Source organism: Ctenocephalides felis, unplaced genomic scaffold (assembly GCF_003426905.1).
Source record: "Ctenocephalides felis isolate EL2017-DRISC unplaced genomic scaffold, ASM342690v1 CF-g0.4_SCAFFOLD_01492, whole genome shotgun sequence".
NCBI lineage: Eukaryota > Metazoa > Arthropoda > Insecta > Siphonaptera > Pulicidae > Ctenocephalides > Ctenocephalides felis.
In genome coordinates this window covers 53,917,009-53,937,940 of record NW_020537646.1, presented here as the reverse complement: position 1 = coordinate 53,937,940, position 20,932 = coordinate 53,917,009, and the positions used below count along the sequence as shown (strand labels likewise).

At 28.3% G+C, this 20,932-nt stretch overlaps 1 protein-coding gene across 1 annotated transcript in view; it reads left to right on the top strand.

The window, feature by feature from the left end:
• The first annotated feature begins 970 nt into the window (after positions 1-970).
• The window catches only part of LOC113370102 (apoptosis inhibitor 5 homolog), a 49,909-nt gene continuing 29,947 nt past the window's right edge, over positions 971-20,932 (top strand). The window contains exons 1-9 of the mRNA XM_026610770.1: positions 971-1,127; positions 1,204-1,365; positions 1,429-1,593; positions 4,115-4,276; positions 11,610-11,813; positions 15,868-16,080; positions 17,176-17,412; positions 18,067-18,234; positions 18,515-18,713. Coding sequence (XP_026466555.1) covers positions 1,053-1,127; positions 1,204-1,365; positions 1,429-1,593; positions 4,115-4,276; positions 11,610-11,813; positions 15,868-16,080; positions 17,176-17,412; positions 18,067-18,234; positions 18,515-18,713 — 1,585 coding nt within the window. The 5' untranslated portion in view covers positions 971-1,052. The remainder of the gene's footprint in view (positions 1,128-1,203; positions 1,366-1,428; positions 1,594-4,114; positions 4,277-11,609; positions 11,814-15,867; positions 16,081-17,175; positions 17,413-18,066; positions 18,235-18,514; positions 18,714-20,932) is intronic.

Sequence of the window (20,932 nt, the reverse complement as noted above, 5' to 3'; positions counted from 1 at the left end):
TTGACAAAGGTCTGATGTCTTTAACATCATGGACAAAAATTGGCGGTGGTTTTAATACTACTTCTTTCTCTGTTGGCTCTTGAACTTCATTTAAAATTTCAAAGGAATTGCTGGTTAATGTAGGGTTTAACCAATACTCTGCAGGTTTATTTGCTTTATGTTTTTTGTACTTAACCTCGATCCATTCTTCAAAGCTCATTACTTTTGATCCTTGTTTGTAGGTCGATGGTTGTTGGTTGTGTGAAATCGACACAGGATGAACATTATTTAAACAAGATTAAGAATCGTTCAAAAGTGAGTTTTCTGATGGGGTCCGGGTCTTCTTAGTTGGATTTTCTATATGAATTTTCACGCTTTTCCGAGGCATCGGTTGTGGAATAGTTTGTTCAATATCCATATTTTCTTGACAATTAATCGAATTTCCGTTCAAATTATTTGATAAATTGAGACCTAATTTTTCTGTGATTTGATCCGAACATGTTTGCAAATCTTCATGTAATATATTATTTGTTTTGGTAAGAGAAACTTTGTTCATTGTGCCCCCATAAGGGTGACACAAAAATTTGTAATGTCAACACACTAATTACTATACAAGTTAAGTACACTGTTATAAAATATCACTTATTTAATGTTTGTAAAAACTACATTAATTTCATACTTTGATTATGGTTTACATACACAGTATAATAATTTGACGCGAGAGCATTCACTTTCACACGACCGTCCGCATAGATAAATAAGCATAAATGGTTTGGACACATCGAACGGTCAAAACGATCTGCGCATGCGTTTGCCGGTTGCGGGTCGCTGTCGGTGACTGCACTCCGAACAAACCCATGGCAGCACTGCACATTCGCCATTTTACAGAATTTAGTCAATGCATTTGCTCTTCGAGTGGGTTTAATCTGAGGTTTTCGTTCGAAATTTCTTAAAAAACAATTAGACATATAAGCATTTGATGAATTTCGTGATTTTCTTCTTCGAAAAATAATTCATTTATTTTCTGTAGTTGTGAGAATTAATTTACAATAATTTTATTGCTGTTTATTAATATGTCGGTGGATAATATTGAAAAGCTTTATAAATATTTTGATATTTTGGAATCCGCTAAAGACAAAATTGACCAAGTAAGATATCCTTTGTTTTATCTATATATAGGAGTAGCTAAAATTGAAACGTATACTTGTTTTTTCCCAAAATAAGCATGAAGCAGAGTATTTAGCAATTCTTGAGGCTGTCAAAGGAGAGCAGAAAGAAAAAAGGTTAGCTTCACAATTTATAGCTCGACTGTTTAAACATTTTCCTATGTATGCTGATATGGCATTGGGGGCGCAACTAAATCTTTGTAGTGATACTGATGTCGCAGTAAGTATTATAAATTTAATTGGTAACTGAAGTTTGAATTGAATTACATTTTTTGTATTATAGATTAGAAAACAAGCTACCAAAGATCTACCTGCATTTTGCAAAGATAATAAAGAGTATACTCAAAAGGTTGCTGATATTTTGGCACAACTTCTACAATCTAAAGATTCTCTTGAGTTGATTGTTGTCCAAAATTCATTACTTGCAGTTTTAAAATCGGATCCACAGGTTTGTAGATAAAGTTATTTTTCTTGGGATGCAAATAACAAATTATGTTTAAATTTTTAATTTCATATTTCCAATTTTTGATTTACAAACGTAACCGCTAAAGTATTAGTAATTGTAATTGAATTTTGAGCTGGGATGAATTTTAAAAATATTTTCCTAAAGGGTATGGGCGTGTTTCCATACAGAATTGGCCCCACCCTGGTATTTAAATAATTTTGATGCCATTTTATAGGTATTTTCGAGAAAATCCGATATACCAAATTTCAAATCCGTAGCTCATCATTTGGCCGTGACATGGCAACATGTGAAAGTGGCCCCTTTTTTCAAACTCACTTTTTGTCGGAAATATGAGAGATATCGAAAAAATGTTAACGTCATTCTATTTATACTGATCTTGTCTATGTTGTTCATAACAAATAATCTAAAAAAAATTATTTATTAGTGCGAGAAAAAGTGAAAATAATTTTTTGTTTAGAATTTTCGGATAGTGCGGTTGTTTGGACTAATTTTTAATTAGCACCATTAGATAGGCTATTGAATTTTCTTTTGGTGTGCAAAATTTTGTTTTATTTCATGTGGTAAAACACATTCAAAAGTAGAAAAAACCTGAGCAAGTACACGCTCGCGCTCATATAGCACCCGTGTAAGTCGTCTCTCATTCGCAACGACTAGCAACAGCATTGCTCGCCGCGCGTCTTGATAAATTAAAACATTTCTAATAAAACACAATTTTATATAATTAAATATATATTATTTATATAATGCACAAGTATATTATATGATTTAATCATCATTAATAATTTATTAATTATTAACACCACTAGATAAATAAAATATAGATTGATAAAAAATATACATAATAATAGTATTACTAAATATACTTAATAATAGAATTACTATACATGCTACAGCAATGTATACAAATGCAAGTATGGTATACTAAGTTAGACATAAATATATTAATATCTTGCAGTTTTTTTTTTTTAAATTAAATAATATATATTATTATTTAAATTAAAGATTATATATTCAAAATATATTCTATTGAATAGAATTACTCTACTTATAAATACTCATAATAATTATTGAACTACTGCACTATTGTCTATGCATAATCCACACAAAAGATAAAATACAGATAGAATAAAATTAATATATTTTTCGAATTCAACTAATCACGAAGTTTTTAATAATTATTGAATAAATATTGTTTTTTTTTTAATTTTTGTGTGGTCCACACCTTTATACCAGCCGATTTTGCACTTTTCTTATATTTTAGTGTCAATTTAATTTGATTAGTATATAATTCAGTTATAGTTTATAACAATACAATATATAATTATAATGCCGCGAAATTTCAAATATCGTTTTAATTAAGAATGATACACAATAGTACAGTAGTTCAACAATTGTTATTAGTAATCATAGGAAGAGATATTCTATTTACTATATTTTCTATATTATTTAATTTATAAAACTTAAAGATATTATTTAATATATTTTCAGACTAACTTAGTATACTTTCAATTCTATACATTGCTATAGTATGAATAGAAATCATATACCGATATACTATTATTATGTATATTTTTTATCAACCTATTTTTTATTTATTTAGTGATAATTATTAATTAATATTTACTAATAATTAATACTTAATTAACAAGTAATAATTAATTAGTTAATTATTAATGATGATTAAATCATATAATATACTTGTGCAATATATAAATAATATATATTTAATTATTTAACGATATAGTTATTATTAGACATATACATATGAATATATGATTATTTAAAATATAAATGTATATATCTTGTGTTTTATTAGAAATGTTTTAATTTATCAAGACGCGCGGCGAGCAATGCTGTTGCTAGTCGTTGCGAATGAGAGACGACTTACACGGGTGCTATATGAGCGTGAGCGTGTACTTGCTCAGGTTTTTTCTACTTTTGAATGTGTTCTACTACATGAAATAAAACAAAATTTTGCACACCAAAAGAAAATTCAATAGCCTTTCTAATGGTGCTAATTAAAAATTAGTCCAAACAACCGCACTATCCGAAAATTCTAAACAAAAAATTATTTTCACTTTTTCTCGCACTAATAAATAATTTTTTTAGATTATTTGTTATGAACAACATAGACAAGATCAGTATAAATAGAATGACGTTAACATTTTTTCGATATCTTTCATATTTCCTACAAAAAGTGAGTTTGAAAAAAGGGGCCACTTTCACATGTTTTCACTGATATCTCGGCCAAATGATGAGCTACGGATTTGAAATTTGGTATATCGGATTTTCTCGAAAATACCTATAAAATGGCATCAAAATTATTTAAACACCAGGGTGGGGCCAATTCTGTATGGAAACACGCCCATACCCTTTACATTATAAATTGATATGTTTATAAGTAGACTTAAATTATTTCTGTATTTAAATAACTCTTCATGAATCATTATTTGTAGGCATATTAAAATCACATAATATATAATTAAAATTATAAATTATATAGGGTGCATTTGCTGGGATATTTAATCAAATACTGCATGGAGAGGATATAGTACGTGAACGGTGCATCAAGTTTTTATCAACTAAAATAAAACAGCTTGGTAGTGATATTCTGACTAAAGATATTGAAGATCAATTAATAGAAAACTGTAAAAAAGTTTTGCAGGTTAGTTTTAATATATTGAATACAAATACCAATTTCAGAGTTAAATATTGTGCAAATTTAAAATAATAGATACTAAAATTTTTATATATAGTAATGCATTAGTTAAACTTATTAAAAATATTTTTTTTTGATATTGATTCATTTTTAACAATTCCATATTTAAATAACATATCCATTTGCTACTTAACTTGAGTGCACAATGTTTAGTAAGTTATTACAAACTTGGAGCAAACACAACTGATATTAATAAACTAATATATTTTTTTAAATATTTTACTTTGGTAAGTTAGGTGGCAAAATTTGTCCCGGGACATAGTTACGTAAACCAGTCAAGACCTGTGTGATCAACTATAATATTAGTTTTGTGAAAATTTTCAATTCCATTACAAAAATTCTTACAACATATATATTATTAAAAGAATATGAGCAATGTACAAAAATAGCACTGCCGGGAGCATACATATTTGTAAAACACACGATTTATTCAGTTCTTACAATTTAAGAACTCTCTTCATAAAAGTAGTTTCAAATTGTTAGTTCAATATATATTTTTAAACGTTCCAAATTATAGTTTTAAAAATGTTTGTTTTATATAATTACTAGCTGTATCAGATCACGAATGGCTATGTAATACATATAAATAAAAATCTAAACAAAATTGCGATTTTGTTACAAGATGGTGGCATATAGTGCACTTACTTTTGTTATTGATTTTTGAGCTTGATGCATCATCAAGTGAAATATCTCATATCAGTTTTTTTTTTACTTTTGACTTTGAGTAAATATACTGTGAAAAATCAAAAACTGCATATACATTATAGCATATACACATATCAAACAACCAACTATCGAAATATGTTCAAAATTTTCAAGTTATTGTCTTGATACAGAAATATTTGTTATTGTTTTTAATTTCATTTAACCTCTTTTACCTATATGGTCAAATACTCAATGTCTCATTTTCAATTCGAGATTCTCTGAAATAAAAGCTAGGCACCCAAAGTCAAATACAATTTTCATTGGCACAGTTTTACAAAGATTGTGAACTAAAGATAGATCGATCTATCAAAATATCAGTTGTCATCTCCTTAATAGATAGGGCCATTTTGTTAAGTGATGAGACTTTTTGGAAAAAAACCTATCTTTAAATCGTTCTGTTTTGAATAATAATTCTTATCCTTCATATTTAGATAATAAAGTCATTAAAAATAGATTAGAGTTTTTACAAAGCAATTTAAACAGTTCTTCCTACCTTAACAATTCTTTGTCAAAATCTAATTCTTCCTCTTTAGATAAATATAAAGGTGTTATGTGTTTACCTTTCTTAAGCAATTTCTCGCTGATAGGGTTATTGATTCAGTTTACAGGTTGGATTGCTATGATTGCAATAGTTGTTACATTGGTGAAAGTTTCCAATATATATACAAGAGGGTTAATCAACATATGTATAATTCTAGAAACCCAAATCAATTCAAAACTATGCTTTCAGAACGTATGATTAACTTGAACCACAATTTTAACATGTCAAATCCTTCCATCCTATACATTGAGAAAAAAATTGTGACCTTAGAAAGATCGTTGAGTCTTTACTTATATCCCTTAATACTTCTTGTGTCAACAAAGGTAATACCTCTCAACTCTTACATGACAGTTACAAAGTCATTATAAATTTCATGAAAAGTAATTCTATACAGTTTTAGAATCTTTCGTTCGTTATATTTCTCATTCCTCTTTCGTTTCTCACACTGCACTCCCACTCCATCACTATACTTGCTGCGTAACCTTGATCAGTGTTCATAATGCACCGCTATTAAAAACATGAAATATAGGATTTTGTTAAGTGATAAGACTTTTTGGAAAAAAAAACTATCTTTGATTCGTTTTGTTTTGAATGATAATTCTTATCCTTACATTAGAGCAATATGTGCGCCTTCAATTCCTTGTTATTAATATATTAGTATATTATTCTTTTACACAAATTTAGTGTTCAATAAATTTTACATCATTAATTAATTTTTTTTGTTGTTTTTCCTGGTTTGGTATGTTATGTATAGTTTTCTCCTTTTTATATATTTATATTTATTATCAACTTTGTATTTATGTAATGTTTTTTAGATTACTGAATGATGGCACACAAGTGTCAAAACGTTTAATGGAATAAATAATTCTTCTATTTAATTTATTTTTTAGTTCGACGATTGGGCTGCAAAAATATTCCAAATATGTATCAACGTCAACAAAACTATCATATATATATATATATATATATATATATATATATATATATATATATATATATATATATATATATATATCTTATATATAAAAATGGAGCTCTCTTTCAAATGTCCGAATAAAACTCGAAAACGGCTGAATTGATTTGGCCAGTCTTAGTCTTGAAAAATTCGTGCCAATCCAGAGAAAGTCCAAAAGGTGAGAAATTATTTCAAATCCGCGTAGAAACTTTACATTTTTACTTTGAAAATTTTTGTAGAAACGTAATTTAAATAAAACAATGGACGGTGGCAATTTCGTGAAATGTCAAATGCTTTTGACAGATGATGTTCAATTACGATTAATAGGATGTTTTACGCGAATATTATTTAATTATGATAAATTTGTAGTAAGTAGTTTTTTTTTGTAGTTTTAATTATATACAAAAACGTTAGCAAACGGGCCGCAAGTGTTACTAGAGACTCAAAATGTAAACTTTTTTGATATGTTAATATGAAAATGCACTTTTTGGCATATTTTTCTCAAACACGGTGCTCTGAAAGATCTCATTTGTATAATTATATACTCATTGGTATTTATAAAACATTTTCTAGGTTATATTATTTTTTATTTATGTTATTTAAATTCAGAACCTTTCAGAATTTATCGCAGAATAGATAGTAATGTATGAAGGTCCGGGATTAAAAAGGTCCACCACCTATATGCAAAAATCAGTAAAGTTAAGCATTGTTTAACAACAATATTTTAAAGTAGAAGGAAAAAGATGTATAATCAGCTATAACCTTGATTCTTATGGCTTTGCTATCGGGAGATAAACGGTAATCTTTGAAAATCCATAATAAAAGTATTTTCTTCCGTTGGTAGTTTTTTAGCATTAGTTAAAAATGTAAATATTTTGAAAAATACCTTTAAAATTGAAATAAGACATAAACCTGTTTGCCACCTGGCCGTTCCAAGTTACCCCGCCTATAGGATAAAAATGTCTAGATAACAAATTTTTGAAAGACATGAAGTAGAAGGTAGTTTTCTAACAACGTAGTCAGATAATTGTTCGTTTGATATGTGTTATTTGTTGTGATATAATTGTTATGGTTTTCACAACATAGTTTATACGGCTCAAAGTCAAATTAGACCTTCGTGCCTCGCCCTGCTTTACATATATACTTTTTATTAAATTTACTTTAATTCATCGAATGTTACTTGAATCTTTTCAAAAAACAAGATAAAGAAGAAATACTTAATTCATTTTTTATCTCTCATCACAGAAATTTGAAATTTTTGTATAAGGTCAGTAGTATTATTTACAATTATACACAAAATCCAGAATCCAAAAAGAATCTGAAAAACTTGAAACGTAATCAATAAGTCGTAATCAATAAGACCAAAAAAGACTTGGATTGGATTATACCATGTTTTCTATAGAAAATGTATAAAACTTCCAGACAAAATATTAACTAATGGGGTTTATTGTTTTTATAATACCCCATTGTATATAGCATTCATACAACACATCCGTATACACTTAAAGTATTAATATTTTTCATTCTCTAGAAATTGTTTAGAATATACCTTACTTAGCAAAACAACGTTTGCCGGGTCAGCTAGTATATATATATATATATATATATATATATATATATATATATATATATATATAGTATGTATCAGTGTTGACAAAACTATCATCATATATATATATATATATATATATATATATATATATATATATATATATATATATATATATATATATATATATATATATTAGGCTTGCAATGAATAGTATATTTGGCATGCTCCAAAGACTGAATATTGAATATTCGACAGGTTTTTGGCGCTTAGGCTTGTTTGTATTAATGTAATTACTATCAGTAACTGTTATATTACTAACGCGCTACATATTTATTCAAGTTTTATACCTAGGCTAGCAACCACTGTTCGGCTACTTTTTGTTATTTAGAATATTTGGCACCATTTATACTATTCGGCCGAATACAGAATACTTGAATACCACATGTGATAGGGAAATAAATGGTAAAATAATGAAAAAAGCGATTCTTTTATAAACATTTAATATTTTTTTATAAACTCAATATTATTTCTTATATATTAGGAATGCTAATCAATAAAACAAATAAAAATGATCAAACATATTATTTGTATATTTTGCAATAAAGAACCAATAATAATAGCTCCTTATTTGGAATTGCTTAGATTGAGTATAATGAATGACTTTATAGTATTGATACAACACATGCGTGTAACCATTGAATGATTCATATTGAATTCTAAACAATTTCTAGAGAATCAAAAATATTAATACTTAATTAATACTTAATTAATTAATTAATACTTAATTAATTAATTAATACTTAATTAATTAATACTTAATTAATTTATTAATTAATACTTAATTAATTAAGTGTATAAGGATGTGTTTCAATGCTCCATACAATGAAGTATTATAAAAACAATAAACCCCATTAGCTTGTCTATATTTTGTCAACACAATCAAACTGGAAGATTTATACACTTTCTATAGAAAACATAGTATAGAATAATCTAACCAAGTCTTTTTTGGTCTTTTGACTTATTGATTACGTTTCAAGTTTTTCAGATTCTTGTTGGATTCTAGATTTTGTGTATAATTGTAAATAATACTACTGAACTTATACAAAATTTTCAAATTTTTGCGAGGAGAGATAGAAAATGAATTAAGTATTTCTTCTTTGACCTGCTTTTTGAAAAGTTTCAAGTAACATTCGATGAATTAAAGTAAATTTAATAAATGGTATATATGTAGAGCAGGGCCAGGCACAAAGGTCCAATTTGACTTTGAGCAAATATAAACTGTATTGTGAAAACCATAATAATTATATCACAACAAATAACACATATCAACTGAACAATTATCTGACTACGTTCAGTAAACTGCCTTCTACTTCATCATTGTAGAAATGTGCTTTTTTGATGTCTTTCAAAAATTTGTTATCTAGACCTTTTTACCCTATAGGCGGGGTAACTTGAAACGGGCAGGTGGCAAAAAGGTTTAAAGCCTTATTATAATTTTAAAAGTATTTTACAAAATAATTACATTTTTAACTAATGCTAAAAAAACTATCAACGGAAGAAAATTTACCGTTTATCTCCCCCATTTCAAAGATTACCGTTTTCAAATCAAGGTTATACATCTTTTTTCCTTTACTTTCAAATATTGTTGTTAAACAATGCTTAACTTCACTGATTTTTGACCTTTCGGTGCTGGACCTTTTTAACCCCGGACCTCCATATATTACTATCTATTCTTCGATAAATTCTGGGAAATTATAACTGGGAAAATGTTATTCGACAAAATCCATTTGATCGATACCAAATTTAGGTTCTGAATTTAAATAACATAAATAAAAAATAATAGAACCTAGAAATTGTTTTATAAATACCAATGAGTGTATAATTATACAAATGAGATCTTTCAGAGCACCGTATTTGAGAAAACTATGCCAAAAAGTGCGTTTTCATATTAACATTTCAAAAAAGTTGATATTTTGAGTCTCTAGTAACACTTGCGGCCGGTTTACTGACGTTTTTGTATATAAATAAAACTACAAACAAATCTACTTACTACAATTCAATCATAATTGAATAATATTCACTTAAAACATCCTATTAAACGCAATTGAACTACAAATGAATGAACTTAAATTACGCTTCTACAAAAAATTTCAAACTAAAAATGTAAAGTTTCTACGCGATTTTGAAATAATATCTCACCTTTCCGACCATCTCTGGATCGGCACGAATTTTTCAAGACTAAGACTGGCCAAATCGGTTTAGCCGTTTTCGAGTTTTACTAAGACATTTGAAAGAGAGCTCTAGTTTTATATATAAGATAATGAAGTCATTTATTCAAATCACATTATGTAAACTAAACAACCAAAGACATATCCATCGCTAGCTTTTTCGCATAAAAGATAAAACACCAACAATGCTGTCGCTGAGCGGGTGCCGAATACCGATTAGTAATCGAATATTTGGTGCAAGCCTAATAAATATATATATATATATTTATATATATATATATACATATTTATACTAGCTGACCCGGCAAACGTATTATCATAAAAAATATTTTTGGTAAAAAATGTTCATTATGAAAATAACTATAGCTAATTTTTAATCCCTTAAGGCTAATTGCCACTTTTAACTTCTAATCTATGTCTATATCACTAATTTTTAACTGTATTTAACAACTTAATGCTAAATACCACTTTCCACTTCATCTATATGTCCATATCACTTTTTTTTTAAAGCACATAGATCGATATTGTAGGTAAATAATGTTTGATATTCAATTTTATTTATTTTATATATTCCTTTTTTTACTTTTGCCTGGTACATAATCCATTGCTTTATAAAAAAAAGTTTTTGTAACTGTATTCTTTGTTATTAATAGTGTTAGTGTATATAAAAAATTATTTTAGACGGAAGAAACCTGATGATGGAACATATCTAATTCCGGATCGTCGTAGTTAAACATCTACAAAAAACATTTATTTATTGGATTTATTGTTCGGAAAAGATCAACATGTATCAATTTATTGAAAAAATCCATGACTATATATATATATATATATATATATATATATATATCTTCTATATATATAAAAATAAGTCGGGTTTTCCTTCCTGATGAAATAACTCCAGAACGCACGAACCGATTTCGACAATTTTGCATTCGTTGGAAAGGCCTCGGGCTCCGCAAGGTTTATAGCTAAGAATATTAGTGGTGCATGGCATCGTGCCCTAATGCATATTGCTGGAACTTCACGCACCGCAATTAAAAATTCGAGTAATAAAAATAATCAATAATTGCAATTGTTTTAAATAATTGCAAATAGATTATCTTCTATGTATATATATAAAAATAAGTCGGGTTTTCTTTCCTGATCAAATTTTTCCTTTTCAAATATAAAACAAACATATATATATATATATATATATATATATATATATATATATATATATATAATATAATATGTATGTATATTTGTGTGTGTGTATATATGTATGTTTATGCACATATTTTTTTACATTTTAGGATGTGACATGTGAAGAGTTTCATACACTGATGTCCATTCTCTCATCAACTCGCTTAGGTAAAGCTGTTTCTGGTCACAAGCAACTCGTAGACATTGTTGTTGAACAAAGTGAACTCGATGGAAACTTTGAAGTTAATAGAGAAGAGGATGACCACAGGGAACGACTAATGCAATGTCTTGCTATTGCAATGCCATATTTTTCGGTATGTAGACTATCATCTTTTATTTACGTTTTTTAACATTTTACATTTTAACAAGCCAAGTAATTTACTTTGGGTGTTTACTTGTGTAGCTAAATCTTTATATTCCAATTTGTTTATATCATCTTATAAAAACACTACACAAACAATTTACATATCTGCTGTAACACATTTTTCCGTTTTATTGATTGATTACTAATTGCTATGTCAGGATAAATACACTAATAACTTTATATTCATAATTAATCAAAATACATAATTGTATTTTATTAGACTTCAATACTAACATGTGCAGTATGTCCATACTGTACTATGGCTCAGTCAAAATAAACATTAAACTTCTGAATAATTTTTAGCTGGAAATTGGTATTTTCCACTGAAACCATATGAACTACCAAAAAAATATGTAAGGCACTTTTTTTTTATTACATTTTATTATAAAATTTTCTAAAAAGTTTTTAAACTTCTGCTTCAGTAGAATCACTGTTTGTGAGATATTGCCAATTGAAAAGTTGAAAAATATGCAGCCTTAATACGTTATTCAATATGTAATAGAAATTAAAAAATAAAAGAATCTGAAGATTAGCCCAAACAGATAGATAAACAAAACTTTATTTTTATATGCATGTATTAAAAAACTTCTATTTCAATATTATAACACACTTCAATTTTATTTTGAGGCATAGATACTGTTTTAATATGTATATATATTAGGGTGGTCCTTAAAATGGTCATTTTCGAATTTCCTTGCTCCCAGGGGCACAAATGGTTCCAAATTGATAAAAAACAATTCTCTGAAAGTTTTAGCTCTTAATATTAATGTTTAGATAGAGCGCAATTCAATCAAAGTTTGTATGGAAAGAGCATGGAAAAATTTTTGAAAATTAAAAAAAAATGTTTTAGGTATAACTTAGCGACAAATGAATGAGTTTTATTCATTCATTTGTTCGCTAAATTACATTTAAAAAACATTTTTAAAATTTTTGAAAAATTTTCCATGCTATTTCCATACAAAACTTTGATTGAATTGCGCTCTATCTAAACGTTGATATTAAGAGCTAAAATTTTAAGAGAATTGTTTTTTATCTATTTGGAACCATTTGAGCCCCTGGGAGCAAGGAAATTCGAAAATAACTATTTTAAGGACCACCCTAATATATATATATATATATATATATATATATATATATATATATATATATATATATATATATATATATATATATTAGGGTGGTCCTTAAGATGGTCATTTTCGAATTTCCTTGCTTCCAGGGGCTCAAATGGTTCCAAATAGAGAAAAAACAATTCTCTGAAAGTTTTAGCTCTTAATATTAACGTTTAGATAGAGCGCAATTCAATCAAAGTTTTGTATGGAAATAGCATGGAAAAAAATTTGAAAATTAAAAAAAAATGTTTTGGTATAACTTAGCGACAAATGAATGAGTTTTATTCATTTAAGCTGTATAAATTTTATTAACATTTACTAAGCGGTTTTTTGAGTTACTGTGGTCACCGGTTCAAAAAACATAGTTTTGAGAAAAACGCGTTTAAAGTTTCACATTGGATTTACGTACAGAAATTCTAATTATTGAATTACTTAAACCGAGTCATCTATTTCTGAGCCATATAATAGTTCATTCAGTCATTGTGCAAGTTTCCAAAATTTTCATTTGCTGTTGCCTACGAAGCATTCTGGCCTCCCGAGTATTCTCGTTGGCGCGCTGATCTGCCACTTTCACACGTGCAGCATCCAATTTTTCAGCATACCAATGGGAATTATACCCACAATTAGGTCCCAGGGTATCCATAATCAATAATAATGATCATGTATATGTATTCAGCAATTTGTACGATAGTAGAACTAGTATTCTCGGTTTTTAGGCATATTTTTTACACTAGTTGGTTGAACCTTTTAATTTTTTCTGATTATGAATTCAGTCTTGAACTACACATCTTGAAAGTAAATTGTCATTGCTGAGATCGTCGTAAATCGGTTTAAAAGCTTTTAAAATATCAGGAGGTGAGGGAGAATTATCTTGAGGATAAGTATCGATCCTTCCACATGCGTCAACGCGCTGGTAAGAGTCCAATAACTCAAAGTAATCATCGGATCAACTTGAAATTTTCTTATTTTCTATCTCAATTTTTATTATTGTTATTTGTAATTATTAACTTTCCGTAGGGTAAGTAATAGTAATTGTTCATAAAAAGAAAATGAAACTGTTTGCATATCTTTACATTTCAGAGGTTTCTGCACATTTTGGCATCTTTCAGACAAAATGAATATGTGTATGTATGTATGTTTGTAAGTGTGGATAAATTAAAAAAAATCGATTCCTATTGATAGAAAAATATGCCGATTAGTTTTTGGGAAAGGTCGGTCCAGCCGTTTCTGAGATACGAAACAAAGAGTGCAGAGAATGAAAATTAAAATTAAATAATTAATTAAAAAGCCATTAAAATGGATTGACCTTTTCCAAGAACTAATCAGCCCCAATCTCCATTAGTAGAATCATTCAAATCGGATGAGCAGTACTCTCTAAATCGTCAACGAAAAATTGTATCCGCACATACACACACACACTCATTTTTTTAAGTATGCCGAAATCAGATTTGGATCCCGAATAATTGCCCCACGTTCCAAAGTTAACGGATAAACATTGGTACGGTACCCATACAAATGTTTACAAAATTTGTTTCTATTATGAGATCTCTAAAAAATATCTAATATTTTGATGTGCTTATGTCCAATGTTAATTTTTGTTCGCCATATATCCTTATTTTTACTTTTTTTATTGGATCTCCGAAACCGCTAGACCTGCCTTCTCAAAAATGTTATCAGCTCTTTATTTCGTCAATTCAAATAAAATGGTTTTTAAATCATTCAAATTGGACGCTCCGTTATCTCAAAAACTGAATTGTCATTTTTGGTACTTTTTGTCCCGTAGTTTCGAAACGGTCGGCCTACCTTTGCACAAAAATAATCAGCACGCCTCCCCGTTAATACGAATCGAATGATTTTTAAACTATTCAAATCATTTGATTTGTGTTCCCAAATTCGTCGATGACAATTTGTGTCCGAACATACACATACATACATTCATTTTTTCTAAAATATGCCAAAATTTAGGTATTCGGAACCTTTGAAACGTAAAGATATGTAAAAATTATAATTTTTATCTTCCCGACGGGTAAGTTACAGTAATCGTCCAAAAACCGAAAATGAAAATTTTTGCATATCTTTTCGTATCAGAGGTTTCTGAACATTTGGCATACCTAAAAAAAAATGGATGAGTATGTGTGTGTATGTCGATGTTTCGTCGACGATTTCGGGCGTACGGATTAATCGATTTCAATGATTCAAAAAACATTCGATACATATTTATGAGAAGACGCGCTGATTAGTTTTTGAGGAAGACAGGTGCAGCGGCTTCGAAGATATGGAATAAAAAGTGCTAAAATTTTAGTTCTTGAGAAAACGCAGCATCCGATTCGAATGATACAAAAAACATTTTGCTTGTATTGTGAGTATGAATAATCTACTACTTTTTTAGAAAAGCAAAAAAAAATATTTTAAGATTTCAACAAAAAAAAAATGTTTTTCAAATATCGGATTTTAATTATAATTCATAGCTAAAATTCTAAAACTCACTTATATACACGAAATAATTTGAACTTTGTAATTCAGTATACATATAATTCTCTGAAAAGTGAAATAAGGTCCTATAATTCTAACACTGCTTGTTTTTTTTTTTACTTTTCATGTAAACATATATAAACGTACAATATATAAGCTCTTATATTTTGTCTACAAAATACGAATAATGAAAGTTATAGAATTCATAATAATATGTATTTGGAAACATTTAAAAATTTTCGACTATTTCATTACGATACGGGAAGTTCCAGCAATTTGCCTTAAGGCACGATGACATGCACGACCAGTCTTTTTTTCGTTTACTATAACTTACCCTTCAGAAAGTTAATTATTGGTTCAATATAGGTTAATCTTTACATTTTACTGTATGCACTGAAGTTTTTCTGATGATATTTATAGTCTCAAGTGGATTCATCTCGATTTGTGGCATTCATATGTGATAAAGTGCTTCCTGTATTCAATCAGTTGACTTCATCAAAAGATGTTCTACTAAATACAAGCAGCACAGAAGTACAATTGGACTTACTCAAGGCTTTATCAGAACTGATGGTGCATTGCCATTCATTAGATATTCCGGAAAAGAGAGCTCAAAGAGTATACAACGTTTTATTGGTTTGTATTTTTTTAATTTACTGTGCTGATTTTATATATAATCTATTTTCTTTCTCTTCTAACTTTGTCTATTGAAAATTTTATACAATTTTTAATAGCTTATTATTATTAACAACCCCCTAACAAAAATAGGTTTAAACAAAGTTATCAATTACAATGTTTTGAACTTTAACAACCTGTTGGAGGTCTGAACTTAGAATGTCTGGAATTCGAACAGCTTGAGCACTCATGTTGATGAACTCGCGCATTTTCTTATTGATCAATGACGTGGATAATTTAATGCTAATTTCCGAGACTTTTTACACTGACTACATACAATTGACCAAAATTTAACACTGCGTGCATATAGACCTTAATAATAAATTATAAAAATGTTTTTTTAGAAAATTACTTACGTAATCTTTCAGCGAGTGGCGAGCCGCATCAATAATCGTGCTTTACTCGTAGAGGCCGCACCAAATATTGTCTATTCCAGATAATCCATATCGCGTGCTCATCGGTGGTCATGCGGTCTTCAAGGTGTTAAAGTATTAAAAGAACTTGCACTCATTTCTATATTGAGAATGAAAACTTTTTCACGGTTTTTCAAAAGTGCGAAAAACCCTTATACCTAAACCAAGAAAATACTCCCATCTATTATTTTCCTACAGGCCAATTACTTTGTCTCGCATATTCAAAATTTTCACTTGGATAGGAAATTGAATTGGATAATACACATAAAGAACGAAAGATAACAAGTAGATCAACTCTTCAAATATTATTATTCTCCCCTAAACTGAAATTCTGAACTATCAAATTACAATAAAATACAAATATATAAGGCCAGGTTTAAAAGAAAATTGCCACAGGACCCCATTTAGTCCAGTTAAATACTTTTATTTTCTTGTATTTTATTGATTATTTTAAATTTTGTTTTGTTGTTTCTATTATTATATGCTATATTCATAGTAGATACGCTCTTGGGTGAGGTTATTTTTTAGTTAATAATGTCATATATTTTATTGTCAATAGTTTCTGCTTATTGTTTGTAAAAAAAACAGATTTCAGAATAAAATTGACATAATAAAATTACAATTAATAGTTATTTTGTTCTAGGATTACATGCCAATACCTCCTGACTGTGATACAACTACAGAGTCTCCATCTTTGCAATTTTCACATGTTGAATGTTTGCTTTACACATATCATTCTTTAATGAGAATGGCTTCTAAAACTACTGCTGTCATTGAAGAATCTATGCAAGGAGAAGCATTGAAAGATTTTAGAGTGCGATTACAATATTTTGCCAGAGGAGTGCAGGCTTATATTAAAATATTGAAGGATGCTCTTAAGGTATGCTGCATATTTTGGACAATAATTAATAATAAAAATAGACATAACGCTATATCAATATATTTGAACAAAATTGTCATTATTTTTACTTAATCAATCAATTTAACTAAAAAGAAATTAGTATAGAACCTAATTAATTCACAGATGTTAATAGTGAATTTTTATGCTTTTAAATCAGTAAAGTTCAAATAAAAGAAATAACTGTGTATGTTGTATTTTGCTGTGTGTGTTTTAGGTGATTTTCATAAACTTGTTGATATGTGTAAATTATAATATTTTATAATAGTGTATTTTACTAATTGTAAGAACTCTTATGACATCGTTTAACGTCCAAAAAACGTGGCTCATTATTCCAATAATCAATGAATTTTTATAATGAATTCACTTTTTTAGGTACATAATATTTTAGGATGTTTGTTAGGTTAATAAACATCTTTGCCATTCAAAGTTTCATTAAAATTATGACAAAAGTTTTTTTTTATAAATTATGAAGAATTTTTTAGTTTTCAAAATTGTTTGAACTTTCTGGCTAAAACATTGATCACGAATTTTGCATACATCTGCACATAGTGTCTGATTGTAGGGTAGATTTTAAGTAAAGTTACTTTATTATCATATAAATATCATTTAAAAAATGTGATTTTTTTGTTACAGGGAAAAACGGATGCAGAACTAAAAAGTGAAGAGAATCAATTGAAAGTGGCGGCATTAAGGACTACTTCAAATATCAACATTTTAATAAAAGATTTATTTCATACACCACCTAGTTACAAAAGTCAAATTACTTTGTCTTGGATTTTACCTGGTTCAAAAAGACAAAGAGTTAGTAAACACTTCAATAACCATTATCTTTCTTCAAAATAAATTTTTATAAATTGTGTCTGAAGGGTTTTAAATTTATGCATAAAATCTTCATACTTGATTTCACACTAAATTATTATTTATGTTAAAGATTAATAATAAGAACCGAGACATCAAGCTTTCAAAATATTGAATTTACTATTCTATATGTGCAACTATTGAAAATTATCTTTCTTTTATTGACATTTAATCCTAATTGTTGTATTTGCAGAAATTATGATTTCAATACTTTATTTTTTAGATAGTTGAACCTGAATATAATACTATTAAAAGTTCCAATTTCAAGAGGCATACACCAATTACATTTGAATCTTCACCAATAAAAAGAACACGTAATGTTGCATCATCTGAAAGTAGACGACAAGGTTCTGCTTATGCTAATGGACAGAAAATGTATATACCACCATCTGGAAAATATAGCACAAAGGTTACTAGCTATGGTCAGTACTATCAAAAAGTTTATGCATGGTTTTTAAATATTTTTTTGTTGTCATTTATCAACAACTTATACAGAATACTTATCTATGGAAATTTATATTGTATACACACCTATATATATATATATATATATATATTTTTGAATATTCTTGAATTTGATGTTGATATATATGTTTAATTTGAGTTTAATATTCGGGCGTAACATCAATAAAAATAGTATGAGTTTTTTTAAAAAATTTTATTTATTTAAAATCCATACGTTTCGGCTAGCATCTTAGCCATCATTCAGTGGTAATCAAGTTAACTATAAAAATTGAAACTAAATAAATTATATGAAAGGAAATTTCATGGAAAAACAATAATAATAATAATAGTAATAAAACACTTACAATTTTGTATCCTAATATAGCATATGAAACCATTATTAATCCATGGTATGAGTATGTGCACATTGATAAGATATGTATTTTTTAACACAAACATCACAAATGGTAAAACACACTAATAATCATGATAACTTGACAAGTTGTCGAAACTATGTATTTACTCTTCGGAGTTTAGGATAGAAATGTCACAACTTTCTCAAAGTAGTTTTTAGCATGTGTTGATATTTTTTGGAAAATTTAAAAGGCGATGGGATTTTGTTATTTTTTAAGGAATTTTGACACGCTATTAAGAAACCACGTGTTCGCTTCGTTCAGGGCCGTATTGTCAAAGCGTTTATCACTTTGTCGTTATGTAATTGTAAAAACAACCCCTCAGCGAATCTTCTTTTAATTGTATTCTCTTCAAAATGTAAAATTTTAGGGTTAAAAAAATCGATATTGTGATTTAAATTTTTAATATGCTCAGTTAACATTGTTTTAAATTGTTTGGGATTTTTTGAATTATTTTTGTGTTGATTAAGGCGTTTACTCAGGTTTTGGCTAGTTTCTCCAATATAAAAGAGTTCGCAATTAGAGCAATTAATTTGATATACTAAATTCCTGAGCCGGTCAAAATTGAACTTAGATTTCATTTGTGTAAAAATTGAACTAAGGGTTGCATCACAATTACATACCAAGTAGTTATTATATCACATTACATACCAATTACATACCAAGTAGTTAGTATATCAAATTAATTGCTCTAATTGCGAACTCTTTTATATTGGAGAAACTAGCCAAAACCTGAGTAAACGCCTTAATCAACACAAAAATAATTCAAAAAATCCCAAACAATTTAAAACAATGTTAACACACTATAAGCGGGCCCCGTAAAATTACGTTCTGCGAGGATTGTTGCTTATCAGCGGGCATGGTATTATTACGCTTTGAATAAACTAACATTGAAAGCGGGTGAAAATACTTTTATCGGATCGGTTTGCATATGATATTGAAAGAATAGCTGGTACTTTTTTCGAGATTCAATTGATATTTGGTATTGTAAGACTTTTAGAATTAGGATAAGGATAAGAAACAATATGTTTTATCTTCAAGTTTCTTTTTATGTTCAATTTATTTTGAAGATAAATATGCAGAATTTACAACAAAAGGGTGTTCAATATATATTTTATAAAATACTTCATTTATTAGTAAGATTTATACGGTTCAACATCTCTTTTTTAAATTATTATTTGCAATAATAAAATAATGGCATCGGATAGCGATAGTGAGGTTTACGCCGATAATTTGTCACAAATTGGAAGTGATTTGGATATCCCTGATTTTGATAGTGAATGTGAGAGTGATGAAGATTTTTTTAATCCTAGAAGACGTAGAGTTTTACCGATTATGTCTAGTGATTCTGAAGGTAGTGACAGTGAAGAAGTGGAGTGGTCAGAATTTGACAATCCTCCGAATATTGAACCATTTTTAGGTCAAAGTGGCGTGGTTTTGAAACCAAATAATCCACAAAGTGTAAGTGAAGTGGTTCAGCTATTTTTGGGTAATGATTTGTTTGACTATATGGCCGAAGAAAGTAATCGTTATCATTCACAAAATATTGATCGTTTTAAAGACAGTGCAAAATCTTTGAAATGGAAAGACGTATCTGCGGTAGAATTAAAAAAAATGTTGGGATTACTTTTGCTTATGGGCAGAGTTCGTAAGGAGAATAGGGATGAATACTGGTCCACAGACAGAACAATTGAAACCCCAATTTTTGCCCAAGTGATGAGTAGAGACCCGTTTTCGCCAAATATGGTATGCTTGGCATTTTTCTAATAATGAAAATAACACCA